We start from the raw sequence: 12170 nt of genomic DNA, 5'->3' as shown, positions 1-12170 counted from the left end.
ATGTTCCCCAATCCTCTTTCCAATCTACATGTCTCCCTGTATTTTTCTAATTAAGTCTGTCCTTCCTCAAGCATCTGTATTCAAAAAGTGTTTTAAACCAGTTTCTATTCAGTTCTATTCTATTCTTTGTTATTCATATTTGCTGCCAGTTTTATAATAGTATGTTTTCTGCTAATTATCATTATAATCAAACAACATTTAATAAAACTTAATCCTAACAATCATTTGGTATTTATTAGGGAATATAATTTATCACTCTGTTTCTATGAGAAAGTAGACTCCAGCTTCCAAAAGTCCAATTTACAATGGAACACAACTCATGAAAACTGGAGACTTCTTTTCTTGTTTTGCCATAGGTCGGAGTCTCCGAAGTGTAGGGTGGCAAGAATATCTACTGAGATAGTGAAATAAAGTGTTAAAATTATGTTTATTTACTCCCTCATCCTTTTATTTTTTACATTTGCATTTCTTTTATAATGTTCAAAATATATTTGAGTTATAGTGCATATACTTATGAAAACAAACAAGCTTTTCTGAGGGTAACTATGCAGCAGTATTTTGAACATGAATTGAAGCATATGATAAAGATTTTGGAGAGCATTACATGGAGTAATACTCCATGAGTTTACATGGAAGGGTAACAATTTAAACTTTTGAACTTGAAAAGGTGAACTTTTTTTTGAGGCGGAGTCTCACACCATTGCCCAAGCCCAGGCTAGAATGCAGCGGTGAGATCTCAGCTCACTGCAACCTCCACTTCCTGGGTTCAAGCAATTCTCCTGCCTCAGCCTCCTAAGTGGCTGGGATTACAGGCACCCACCACCAAGCCCAGCTAATTTTTGCATTTTTAGTAGAGATGGGATTTCACCATGTTGGCCAGGATGGTCTCGATCTCCTGACCTCGTGATCCACCTGCCTTGGCCTCCCAAAGCGCTGGGATTACAAATGTGAGCGACCGTACCCAGCCAAAAAGGTGCACTTTTAAACAGCTTTCTGAAGCCTTTCCAAAAAAAAAAAAAAAAAGACTACTATCAATATAACACATCTTTATAGAGACTGAAGCCTGTAAAACAATGATTCTCAACTAGAGTTAAGGAGCACCTCCAGCTTGATTAAAATACAGATTCTTGGCTCTTACATCCAGATATCCTAATTCTATGAGTCTCAAATGAAGCCAAAAATGTCAATTGCCTCAAAAATAACAGGATTTCTCAATCTCAACATTATTGGTGATTCCTTCTTGTAAAGGCTGTCATAACTCATGCATTACAGGATGTTAAGAAGTGCCCTTGACTCCACTCACTAGATGCTAGTAGCACCCCTTTTATGACCACCAAACATGCCTCTAGATATTGTCAAATGTCACCTGAAGAGCAAAATTGTCCCCAGTAGAGAACCAGGAATAGCAGCTGTTCAAAGATGATGCATTTTGTGAAATGTCATACTTAATCAAAAGGATAAAATAATATGATAAATATAGAAGAATACAGATATGTACAAGCACACATTATAGACATTGAAATAAACTGGTTTCCCAAAAAGAAAATCTGATTAGCCTCTATAAACTACTGACAACTCAGCTAAGTTTCTAAGTCAAAGCTCCTCCTGCGTAATTTCAACTTGATTTTCTCCCCAGCTTCTATTTTAGATTATTTTTAATTAACTTCACTGGCATTTTGCATCCTGCTAAGAAAAGTCCGCCTAATAGTCTCACAGGACTCTCCCGAGAGAGAAGAGTGCATTAAATCACACATTATCACATTAAAACATATTCCAGCACTCAGAGTCCAACAGTCTACGTCTTGGCAAATCAATGCGGTGGGGTTTGGGGGAAAGATACAGGGACGGGCACAAGCTCAAGTGATTCACAACATCCGAAGCGTATTGTCAGTGTGTCCAGCTCTATAAAAAAGTTGAACTGATTCTCTACTTCAACTGCTGTTATCATAATGATACATAATTTATGTTTTTAATTTTGTGCTTCTACCCTGATTTCTTTCTACTGACTGTATATGAGACCTTGGTCAAGTCACTTAAATTCTTTGGACATCCTTATCTTTATCTAAAAAATGAACAGGCTGGATTAAATTACTTCTAAAGACCCCTCTAGCTACAAATCCCAAACTTATGAAAGAAGCACTTAATTCAAAGCTTCTTTTGATTATAGGAATTCTAGTAACTATTGCACTGAAGGGCAAATATCTACATTAATGCTGTTTGATAACAAATTTTAAAATGCTTAATCAAAATAGGACAAATGGCAATCAGAGGTACCAAATAACAAGATCCATTGTGTCTTAAAAGAAAAATAAGTTTGATTCAAATGGCTTTTCACCAATCAGGACATGTATATACTTTATATGAGAAAGTAAGTCAGTATTTCACAAGGTAGTCACAAATAGCAATATAGCTTTAAATTACATGTTTACTTTCTATAAGGGAGATCACAAATCAGCTGCTCAGAGACCACATCCAGCCTAGAGTTGTGGTTGGTTTGTTTGGCCTGGACAAAATTATGTTTAATTAATTGCAATTCTTAAAAATAGAGAAATGATACATAAAAATCTGGATTTCCAGTGTCACTTGAACTATCAGAAGATACTAACCTATATGCCAACAATTAGCTGGAACTGAGGAATGTTTCCTGGCCCATGAGCTCTCCAGTCTCCCAAAATTCCCATTGCTCCACACTGTCTGATATATATCCTGGTTCCCTCTTACAGCCTAGAGCATGTAAGCTTATGTTCCTGCTCTGTAACTATTCTCAAAACACAAAGGGAAAGATCTGTAATGCTTTTTAATGCTTTCAAAACACTAGTAAAGCTTGCAGAACCACAACAAAAGGTAGAAATTTTAAGGAGGGGCAAAATGTTCTTAATATGGACAACCTTTCTAATTGTTAATGCTGATATTAGAATCAGCACTTAAGGTTTTTAACAAAAAACCTAAAAGGATGTAGAACGGGATTGTAGACTTGATGGGCAGTTCAGATTAGAGAATCCCCAAAATTACTTTCAACTCTAAGGTTCTATGCCTTTGGTTAAGAGTATGGATAGCTCGTCACAATACAGTATAGTAATATATGTAGAGCTTATAATGTTATTATTTACCTAAATGTGTATATTTAACTTTGCAGAGATAGATTTGATCATATCCTTCATGTTCCTGAAATAATATTTTTTTCTGTTAATTTGTATTCAAAATTCCATTTTCTTACTGACTTTAAAAAATTTAAAAATTAGGTTTCTATTAACTAAGCAGTCATCTCCTACTGGAGAATTATTAAGCTATTCCTCAGAAAAGATGATAAAAAAAATCCAAGGACAAAAGCAAGAGGATAGAAGAACTTGAGAAAGGGCTTTGGAGTAGTAGAGTGGCCTTTGAGCAAAGCTTCTTCACAAATGTCTTTATCAATAAAAGCAATCTAACCAAGCTTCCCTTGAAGCTTTCTTCTACCAATGTGCTCCAAAAATGTCTTTATTTAAATACACCTTATGATATCTGCCTGTTTAAGATATAGTACTTCAAGATTCTGCAGATTCTTTTCAAAAATCAACTTTATATTTATAATTAAATTTATCCCTATTTAAAAAAAATTAAAAAGATCTCTATTTAACTTACATCAAAGTTAAACGAATAATAATGATAACATATATAGCTATGTTGGTAAAGCTAAGGCAATTTTCAGGTAAAATATAACCCAAGAGTTTCTACACTGATAATACGTGTATTGTACCCAACAAACATGCTACTTCAGGCCATTCTAGATATTCTGCTTCTTAAGGTCAGATCACATGACATTATCCAGCATCTTAAATCACAGATACATAAAGTACCACTTGAGGTTCTCCCAGCTGATTTGAAAAATGCAAACTATTAAAGTTGGATATTGTAGATATTAACTATTTCCAAGTCAAACTGTTTTTCTTGTGTTTGATGTTGACTTTTGACATAAGCCTAGTTTAACAATAGTGATTAGCAGCTCAAGCGTGAGCATCAGTGAGTGATATGACTACTAAGGGCATGCCTAAAGACAGGAAAATGATTGTGCTGACAGTACAATGTGGAGAACATGCGCTGCCTCTGCGAAAACACATGTTTATCATTCTAGTTCTCTGATTTTCTGCAGTTAATCATTTTTATTTTCTCTGTTTAGAAAACTGAGTCACTCATTTAGAAGCAAAAAAACAACAGTGATAAATATAATTCAGTTTAACAGCCCTGGGTGCCAGAACATTCTAATTTAACCATTGATGTTTTCTGCTTTTACCTATTGTGGAAAAGGAAAGTTAACTTCTTCCCCAATTTTTGCTGCCTTAAGAAAATCTCCCCCAAATTCACTACATTACTACTACAAGTGGGAAATAAAGCTATCAGATAATGCTTAAAATCAAGGGTATATGGTAGGTTTTTGAGCACCAGAAAAATTACTTAGTTCTGCTGTATCAGTGACAGAACTCTTTAGATCAAAACCATCCTTAGAGTAAACGCATTAGAAGTTTAAGAACCTTCTCTCTGTCACCAATGGAAACCTGAAGTATACTGCCTTCAAGAGAAGAAAGATACTGTTCAACTCGTTTAGAAGCTTGTTATGGAAGTTTCCCAGACACAAGAGTATTTTATAGGCTGTGTGTGTTTACACTTTGGAAGAACACAAAGGAGCTAATTCATTCTTGGAAAGTGTTTCTTATAAAGCTTGTTTATTTCAAAACAAACCAGTTATTGAAAACATGCATAAGCCATTCCAAAGAGATTGGTCACAAAACCTGGATTATCAACTGCATTGTGGAGGAGCCAACAAGAAACAGAGAGATGAAACGGAGAGAGTGCATGCCTGTTCAGAGAGCTGCGACAGTCCTGGATCTGCTGAAGAGACCTAGAGGAGAAGCGCTTCAGAACCTACACGTTGAGTCTTAGGCCCAAACACGCACAGGCTTAAGAAGGACGCAATCCTGCCATCCCGTTTCTTCGCTACCCGAGGAAGTGGGAGTGGAGGGGCCAACGGATTCCGCCCTCTTATCCGGTTGTTGATCTAGGGCAAGGATCCTGGAGAACTAGCTTGAGTAACGCGAACTGTGCAAAAGTTCTCAACTACGAGGTGGGAGTCCCTCCTCACAGCACTCCCCCCACCCCCATCTGTACACGTGTGAGCAAACTGAAAAATGCAACAAGGACAAAGAAGCTTGCAACTTGCAAGCGCGCACTCACCCTGGGCTGGGGAGCCCAGCCGGCCGCCGCCCGCCTCGGCCGCGCGCTGCGGCCCCACGGGCCGGGGAGCGAGGGCTTCACCCGCGCCGGACATGGGCCGCGCCGCAGAGCCCGCGCCACGCCGCTGCCGCCTAGCTCGCCGCCCCGCGGGGCGCACGGAGGAAGGGCTGTGAGGTGCTGGGTGCAGGGCACTGACTGCTTCTGGAGGAAAAAAATTTAAAAAAATTAAAAAATGTGTTTAGAGAAGAGCACACCACCCCTGCGGGACGTTCCCTCCCCCTTCACTTCCCTCCCTCAAACTCCACCCCGGGAAGTTTTGATTTGAAACTAACTGCGTGAGTTGACAGCGGCGGGGTCCCGGGGGTCCGAGGCGGACCCAGCGGGGAGGGGCTGGAAAGAGAGAGCGGGTTTGGGAGAAGCCGGGGATGAGGCTCAGACCCCTCCTCTTCCCTGCCAGGAGACCACCACCTACCTCCGCATCCCCCTCAATCGCTCCAAGCCCCTTCCTCTTCCTCCTCCTCCTCCTCTTCCGCCCGGGAAAGTTAGCGAGGCTTCGGAAGCCGCCGCATATTCGCCCCGGTGGCCTGACGACAGCGGCGGCGGCCCCTGCGGGTCCCTCCCGCCTCCCTCCGGCTCTGCCTAGACGCCGCAGTGGCGGTAACTGCCGCAGCGGCGGCGGCTCTGACTCGGCGCACTCCGCCCCCTCTTTCCAGCCAGCTCACTCCGGCCGTCTCCCCAGCGATGGGGCCTTTCCCGTCTCTGCCTCTCTTTCCCCCCTTCCACTCCTACACTCCTGAAACACTTCTCCCTCTGTTGCTCCTTTTCATCACTTCCGGATCGGAGAGGCCTCGAACTCTTGGCGGGCGGCCCCAAGGCTGGGGGCGGCGCGACCTGGGTTCGGCTGCGCGGTCCCTCGCGCCCTGCGCTGTCTGGGTCAGGAGGCCACAGTCGGCCTGAGCTGGCGCGGGCTCCCCACCCGCACGCTTCGCCTTCCCTGGGCTGGGAAAAGGGAGTGAATGGGCAGGTCCCTGGCTACCCAGAAGTCCGCCTATCCCGCCCAAAACGTCACCTCATTCCTTCTCCCTACTCCAGCCTCCAGACGGAGGCTTTGGGAAGACCCTGAGGGAAACCCTAGGGTGGACAAGTAAAACCAAAACACTGTTACAGTATCGAGCTTTCCTGGCTGGATAGAGAAAGTGTGCATTTGAAAACTTGACCCCTCGGTTGAACGTTTACTCACTTCATCTCTGGCTCCTAAATTATTCTTTCGTCAAACAGGATTCCTGATCAGGTAAAACCAGTTGCAGTTGCGCGAATCCACTGAAGGCATCCAGGCAAACAAGGTTGGCACCCTTGAGGATGCCCAGGAACTGGCCCCAGCCTGGCCTATGGCAAGCTGATGCCTCACTGGATCAGTGTTGTCTGAGGGGAGATAAACTTGTGGTCGGAAGTAAAAAGCTGATCAACTTTCCGTTTATAAGTGAGACATTCTGATTGTAGCTTAATCTGATGAGCCGAGAATAGCAAGTGTAATTTACAGATAAAAAGTACTTTAATGATATACTCAGATAACTTTTGCTCTTTATTTCATTGTGAGTGAAATGCAGAATTCATTTATAAAAAGCTAGAACGAACTTATTCTTCAACTCTCTAGGACAAACGAGGAATCACAGTAACATTATCAAAATTGAAGAAAATGTACATTGGATTCACTGACTTTCTAGGTGCATCATTAATAATATACCAGAAATTTCATTTCTTAAGAAAGCCTATTGGAATTGATTCGAATTCATTTCAAACATTTATTTCTTACAGTATGAAGAGACAGTGCATTCTAACTTGATTTCAGTGATTGTAAAAAGCCAGCCTTCAAAGTTTCTGAGGACAGTCACTTAGACCATACTTCCCCAAAAGACAAATGACATCTTGCCCAATGACCCATAACTCTTTTTTCATTTGGAGATTTCAGAAGTTGTATGAATTTGAGTGCATTAACTCTCCTGAAAATTTGTCTTGGAGCCTGTACTGTTTGGAATCTCTTTGAAGGAAGCAGATCAATTCTGAAGATGACTTCGTCACTACTACAGAAAAAACATTTAGGATGTCTGAGAGTCCACTGCAGCATCACCTGCACTCAAAGGAGCTTTACCTGCTGGGGAAAATTCTGTTTTATCCCTGTACCATTCCTTGCCCTATTTTTAAAATTCTCTCCCAAAGATGTTAAGATCCAAGAATATAAAGAATTTACAGCTTTCTTCTAGAAAATCATAATCAGTGAGAAATATTTGTTCATTTAATTTAACACAGTTCTCAATATTACACTAATGGAGAAGACACAAAATTAACATAACATTAGTAGCAAATGAGAAGCTGTAAGGTAGAATCACCAAGGTGTTCAGGTACTGTACCTTGTTCAGCCTTATGACTTTGCGCAGTTAGTCACCCACTCTATGCCTTGGTTGTCTCATAATATAAAAATGAAATTCTTTACGGTTTCTTTATGAGCACTAAGTAAAGTAGGTCTCCTATAGCATTTGAAAGACTGTCAAATAAGGGAAAATGTGTTCAAAAGCATTAACTATTATTACCATTATACACAGAAGCATTTGATTGGTAATGCTGAGCCTGCCATAATGACTGTATCAAAAGGGTAATATCAAATATTAAAATACCAGGTTGTCATGCTATGCATCTGACACAAATGATCTCAATGAATTCTTCCACTGGTCCTATAAGTAAATTGCTTAGGATTAAAACTCAGGTCTGTCTGTCTGTCTTCTAGACTATCCTGCATCCTTGGTAACTCAGGTCCTCCTCTGGGACCTAGAGGTGGTCTTAATGCCATTAGCCTGGTGACTGATATGCCGGGAGTGAAGTGTGGGCTCCTGAGTGTTCCCCATGCCTCCCATTTCCCACATCCCTGGCTGAAGTTGCTTGTTCTAACTGACTGCTTAGGTTGTTTCCTGACAAGCACACCAGTACCTTCATCTCTCATTGTTGTACTCAGTGTCAAGAACTGAAAGTTTGTGTTTCCCCAAAATTCATATGCTGAAATCCTAGCTCCTAATCTCATAGTATTAGTAAGTGGGGCCTTTGGAGGTAATTAAGTCATAAGAGTGGAGCCCTCGTGAGTGGAATTAATGCCCTTACAAAAAAGACACAAGAGGCCAGGTGTGGTGGTGGCTCACACAAAAGCAGGATCTTTTGAGGCCAGCACTGTAAGACCAGCCAGGGCAACAGAGAAAAACCCGGCCTCGACACAATTGTTTTTTAAAAATTAGCGGGGCTGTCCACGGCCATACCACCCTGAACACGCCCGATCTCATCTGATCTCGGAAGCTAAGCAGAGTTGGGAGTGGTTAGTACTTGGATGGGAGACCGCCTGGGAATACCAAGTGCCATAGGCTTTAAAAAAAATAAAAAAATTTGAAAATTTAAATAAAAATTAGCAGGGCATAGTGGCATACTCCTGTAGCCAGCTACTCTAGAGGATGAGGCAGGAGGATCACTTAAGCCCAGGAGTTGGAGGTTACTGTGAGCTATGTGGGCCACTACCCTCCACTCCAACTCTGACAACAAAAGCTAAACACGGCCGGGGGCGGTGGCTCACGCCTGTAATCCCAGCACTTTGGGAGGCCGAGGTGGGTGGATCACGAGGTCAAGAGGTCGAGACCATCCTGGTCAACAGGGTGAAACCCCGCCTCTACTAAAAATTCAAAAAATTAGCTGGGCGTGGTGGCGCGTGCCTGTAATCCCAGCTACTCAGGAGGCTGAGGCAGGAAAATTGCCTGAACCCAGGAGGCGGAGGTTGCGGTGAGCCGAGGTCGCGCCATTGCACTCCACCCTGGGTAACAAGAGCGATACTCCGTCTCAAAAGAAAAAAAAAAAAAATACACGCGAGAGTTCCCCAGACCCCCCTTCTAATACCGTCATCTTGGTGATTAAGATTCAGCATATGAACTTTGGGGAGACATATATTCTAAGTTACTGTTTATAAAAGCCACTCTGGTATTATGCATAAAATTGTATGGAAGACAGAGTGGATCTAGGGAGTCCGATCTGGAGGCAAGGGCTAATGTTGGAAGAGCCAAGCAGATAGGGATCAAGAATGAGGAAGCTAGAGGAATTAAGAGACACTGCCAGCTTTCTGCAATTAGGTAGATGGTGGTGATACAACCTACAGAGATGGAAACTTTCAGGAGAGGCTGGTTTTGGGGAAAGCTGCTGAGTTAATCATGTAAATGATGCAGTATGTGTGAAAGGGCTAATTGGAACTGTCCTACACAGGCTGCTGGACATGTGCCTGGATTATAAGCATATATAGGGCACTTTACTAACTAGCAGTTTGTAAGAGTGCCCAAGGTTAGTGTGCAGAGTAAAAGCAGAAGCCCTAAGATGCAGCTGTGCCCTGGAACTCAATCCACATGTGTCCTTACTGGCCTGTGTGTTTCTCCACATCCTTCCCAGTGGCATAATACCATTATCTGCCTGGCTTGGAGAACCACTACTGTTTATAAGTGCTACTACTGTCAGTGTTCCTCTTGCTACCCCAGATTCCCCTGGGTTGTCTTTATTAAGCTAGATTTTGCCATGTCTTATGCTATCTTAATCTGGGTGGGTAGAAATTCTCCAGCGGTATCAGCCTGCCAGTGGAACTAAATGCCCTAGCCCTGGATCAAAACCCCCTGCCTTTGAAATTCTAGTGTGCCTTACAACCATTCCTGCCTAGTGATGTACACACTAATGATGATATAATAGTATGTGAACACATTGTGAAAACGGTCTGACATGAGCTAAGCAAATAAAATAAAGAACTAATTAAAAGAATTTATAAAGCATCCTTATGGACTACTTAATCTTCATCATTCATCCATTAAACATTCATCAAACATTTATTGTGCACCTACTATATGCTAGGCCACATGTTAGGCTCTGGAGATAAAGAAATTTGATTTGGTGTCTTGAAAAGCAGCTAAATTAGTTTTCACTTGAGCAGAGGCTTATTTGCCTAGTAAAATCAAAGTTAATCTCCTTGCATAGATCTCTAAACCAGAGGTCTACAAGTGGGGTAACTGTAAGGACATCCCAAGGGATGCATGAGACGATCTACTGAAATATGGGCAGAAAATATTAGAGTGAGCATTCATATATGTTTTTATGTTATAGTTTTTATTTCTGAGTATGTTTTTATACAGTATATTGCACATTCATACAAAAGTACTTGGGTATGATTTAAACATAAACATACATTAAGGGTTCACATTCAAATACTTTGTTTCTTTGTTTTAAAAAAACATTTTAAATGCTTTCAATCCTTTAAGGAGTCATTCTCCGATTATATCAAGGGTAGGTTTTCTGGAAAATATATTTACCTCCGTTAGGTTAGAAGCAGGACTTTAGCAATCCCCAAACCCAATGACGTAGAAACCAGGAAATAGCATCAACACACTAAATACCTAAAATAATTTTCATGAGGTTCAGAAAGTGCCAACACAAAAGTCATAATTCTTCTTAAATCCTACATGTTCTTTTGTGAATACACACCTCTAATCAAACTTTATTTTCCTTTGTTTCAGCTCACAGTATTTTAGAAGAAGAAAACTTAGGGCACAGGAATTTTGGGGGGAAGAGATTAGCTAAGGGAGCCATTAGGTCGGAAAAACTGACAGCAGGAGAGATGTCAGCTGACAGACAAGGAAGATACAGGAAAATAAACATGTAACACCTTTGTGAATTCAGCTTTGTGAAATAGTCAATGTTCCAAATGAGACCCTGAGTCATTAAGGAAAGACTCAGTTAGTTTTGTTAGTGCTATGTTCTGTTTTTAGGGGGTCAGGTCAATCTTTTTACATTCTAGGAAAAACTCCTTCAAACATGTTCAAAAATTCCCTTTAAAAAACATTGCTACTTAAAAGAGTGAATTCCATAGATGACAATTTTACAGCTGCAAGGGAAATTAGCAATCATAATTCCAGGCAAAGCTGTCTTGATGGCACGGCTCCATCCACCTCCTAGTGCTGTGTCAGGTGCACTCAGGTGCAAAGGAGGTCAGAATCACAGGTTTCTGGAACTCTGCTCTTAGAGTAGAGCATGTTCTTCTTTTTCTCTTTAATGTATCAGTCCTTCTCTTAAATTTTAACTGAAACAACTGGTTCCTCCACTTTTTGAAAGTTAAAAAGTCACCAGTCTTACTCAATTCCTTCATTTAACATATAAAAAAATACAAAGACATAAAGCTTACTCACTAGGTTTAACAAATTTATATTGAATGTTTACTATGTGTCAAACCACATGCCAGACACTAGTGTTTCAAATATAGAAGAAATACTGTTTTAGTCTTCTGGAGTTTGTAGTCTATAAGGTCAGGGGCAGAAGAAGGCAGCAATGTAGCAGCAGAACAGTCACACAAAAACTTACCATACTGCAGGAGCAAAAAGGAAGTAGCACCTACCTAACTCAGCTCAGGCGTAGGTGGGGAGAGTCAGGGTACATTTCAGAGAGAAGATAATACCAAACTGAGTATTATCATGAGTAAGTTTGCCTTTCAATGAAGCTAGGGAATTCCACATAGAAGTAACACTTGCAAAGACAAAGAAATGTGAAAGCCCCGGAGAAGTTAAATGACTTGGCAAAGGTCAGTTAGTGGGTTAATTACAGAGCCAGCCTTAGGAGCCTAAGTTTCTTGTCATCCAGGCTTCTTGCTCTAGCTATCTGGATAATGCATGTAAATGAATCCATCACTTCTAATCGGTGATGAGTAAGGGGCATGCCTTTTGTTATATTTTGAAGTTCTAAAGATTTTTCTGTTGTGAATGGGTAACCAAAGAACCAGGCATAAAGTCTCTTGTTGCTGAATTAGTCCTCTCCAAGCTCTCAGTTAGTGTCCCTTTCAGTTGGCTGACTTCTCTGGCCTGGGGCACTGGCCTTCAGGGTCTTTCCTTGCTGTCACTGTACTTTTCTTC

The 12170-nt window shown here is 41.2% G+C and overlaps 1 protein-coding gene and 1 pseudogene across 2 annotated transcripts in view; one reads left to right on the top strand and one right to left on the bottom strand.

The window, feature by feature from the left end:
* The window catches only part of MDFIC (MyoD family inhibitor domain containing), an 88814-nt gene extending 82592 nt beyond the window's left edge, over positions 1-6222 (bottom strand). The window contains exons 1-2 of one of the 2 annotated variants that reach the window (XM_009002727.5): positions 5681-6222; positions 5209-5409 (exon numbers count right to left, since the gene is read on the bottom strand). In XM_009002727.5, the coding sequence (XP_009000975.1) occupies positions 5209-5302 (94 nt within the window). In that variant the 5' untranslated portion in view covers positions 5303-5409; positions 5681-6222. The remainder of the gene's footprint in view (positions 1-5208; positions 5410-5680) is intronic. The other variant, XM_035254186.3, reaches the window with a different exon arrangement.
* A 2274-nt stretch (positions 6223-8496) lies between these two features.
* Positions 8497-8615, top strand: LOC118143878 (5S ribosomal RNA; annotated as a pseudogene).
* The last annotated feature ends 3555 nt before the right edge of the window (positions 8616-12170 follow it).

The sequence above is a fragment of the Callithrix jacchus genome, chromosome 11 (genome assembly GCF_049354715.1).
Source record: "Callithrix jacchus isolate 240 chromosome 11, calJac240_pri, whole genome shotgun sequence".
NCBI lineage: Eukaryota > Metazoa > Chordata > Mammalia > Primates > Cebidae > Callithrix > Callithrix jacchus.
This window is presented reverse-complemented; position numbering and strand designations above follow the sequence as displayed.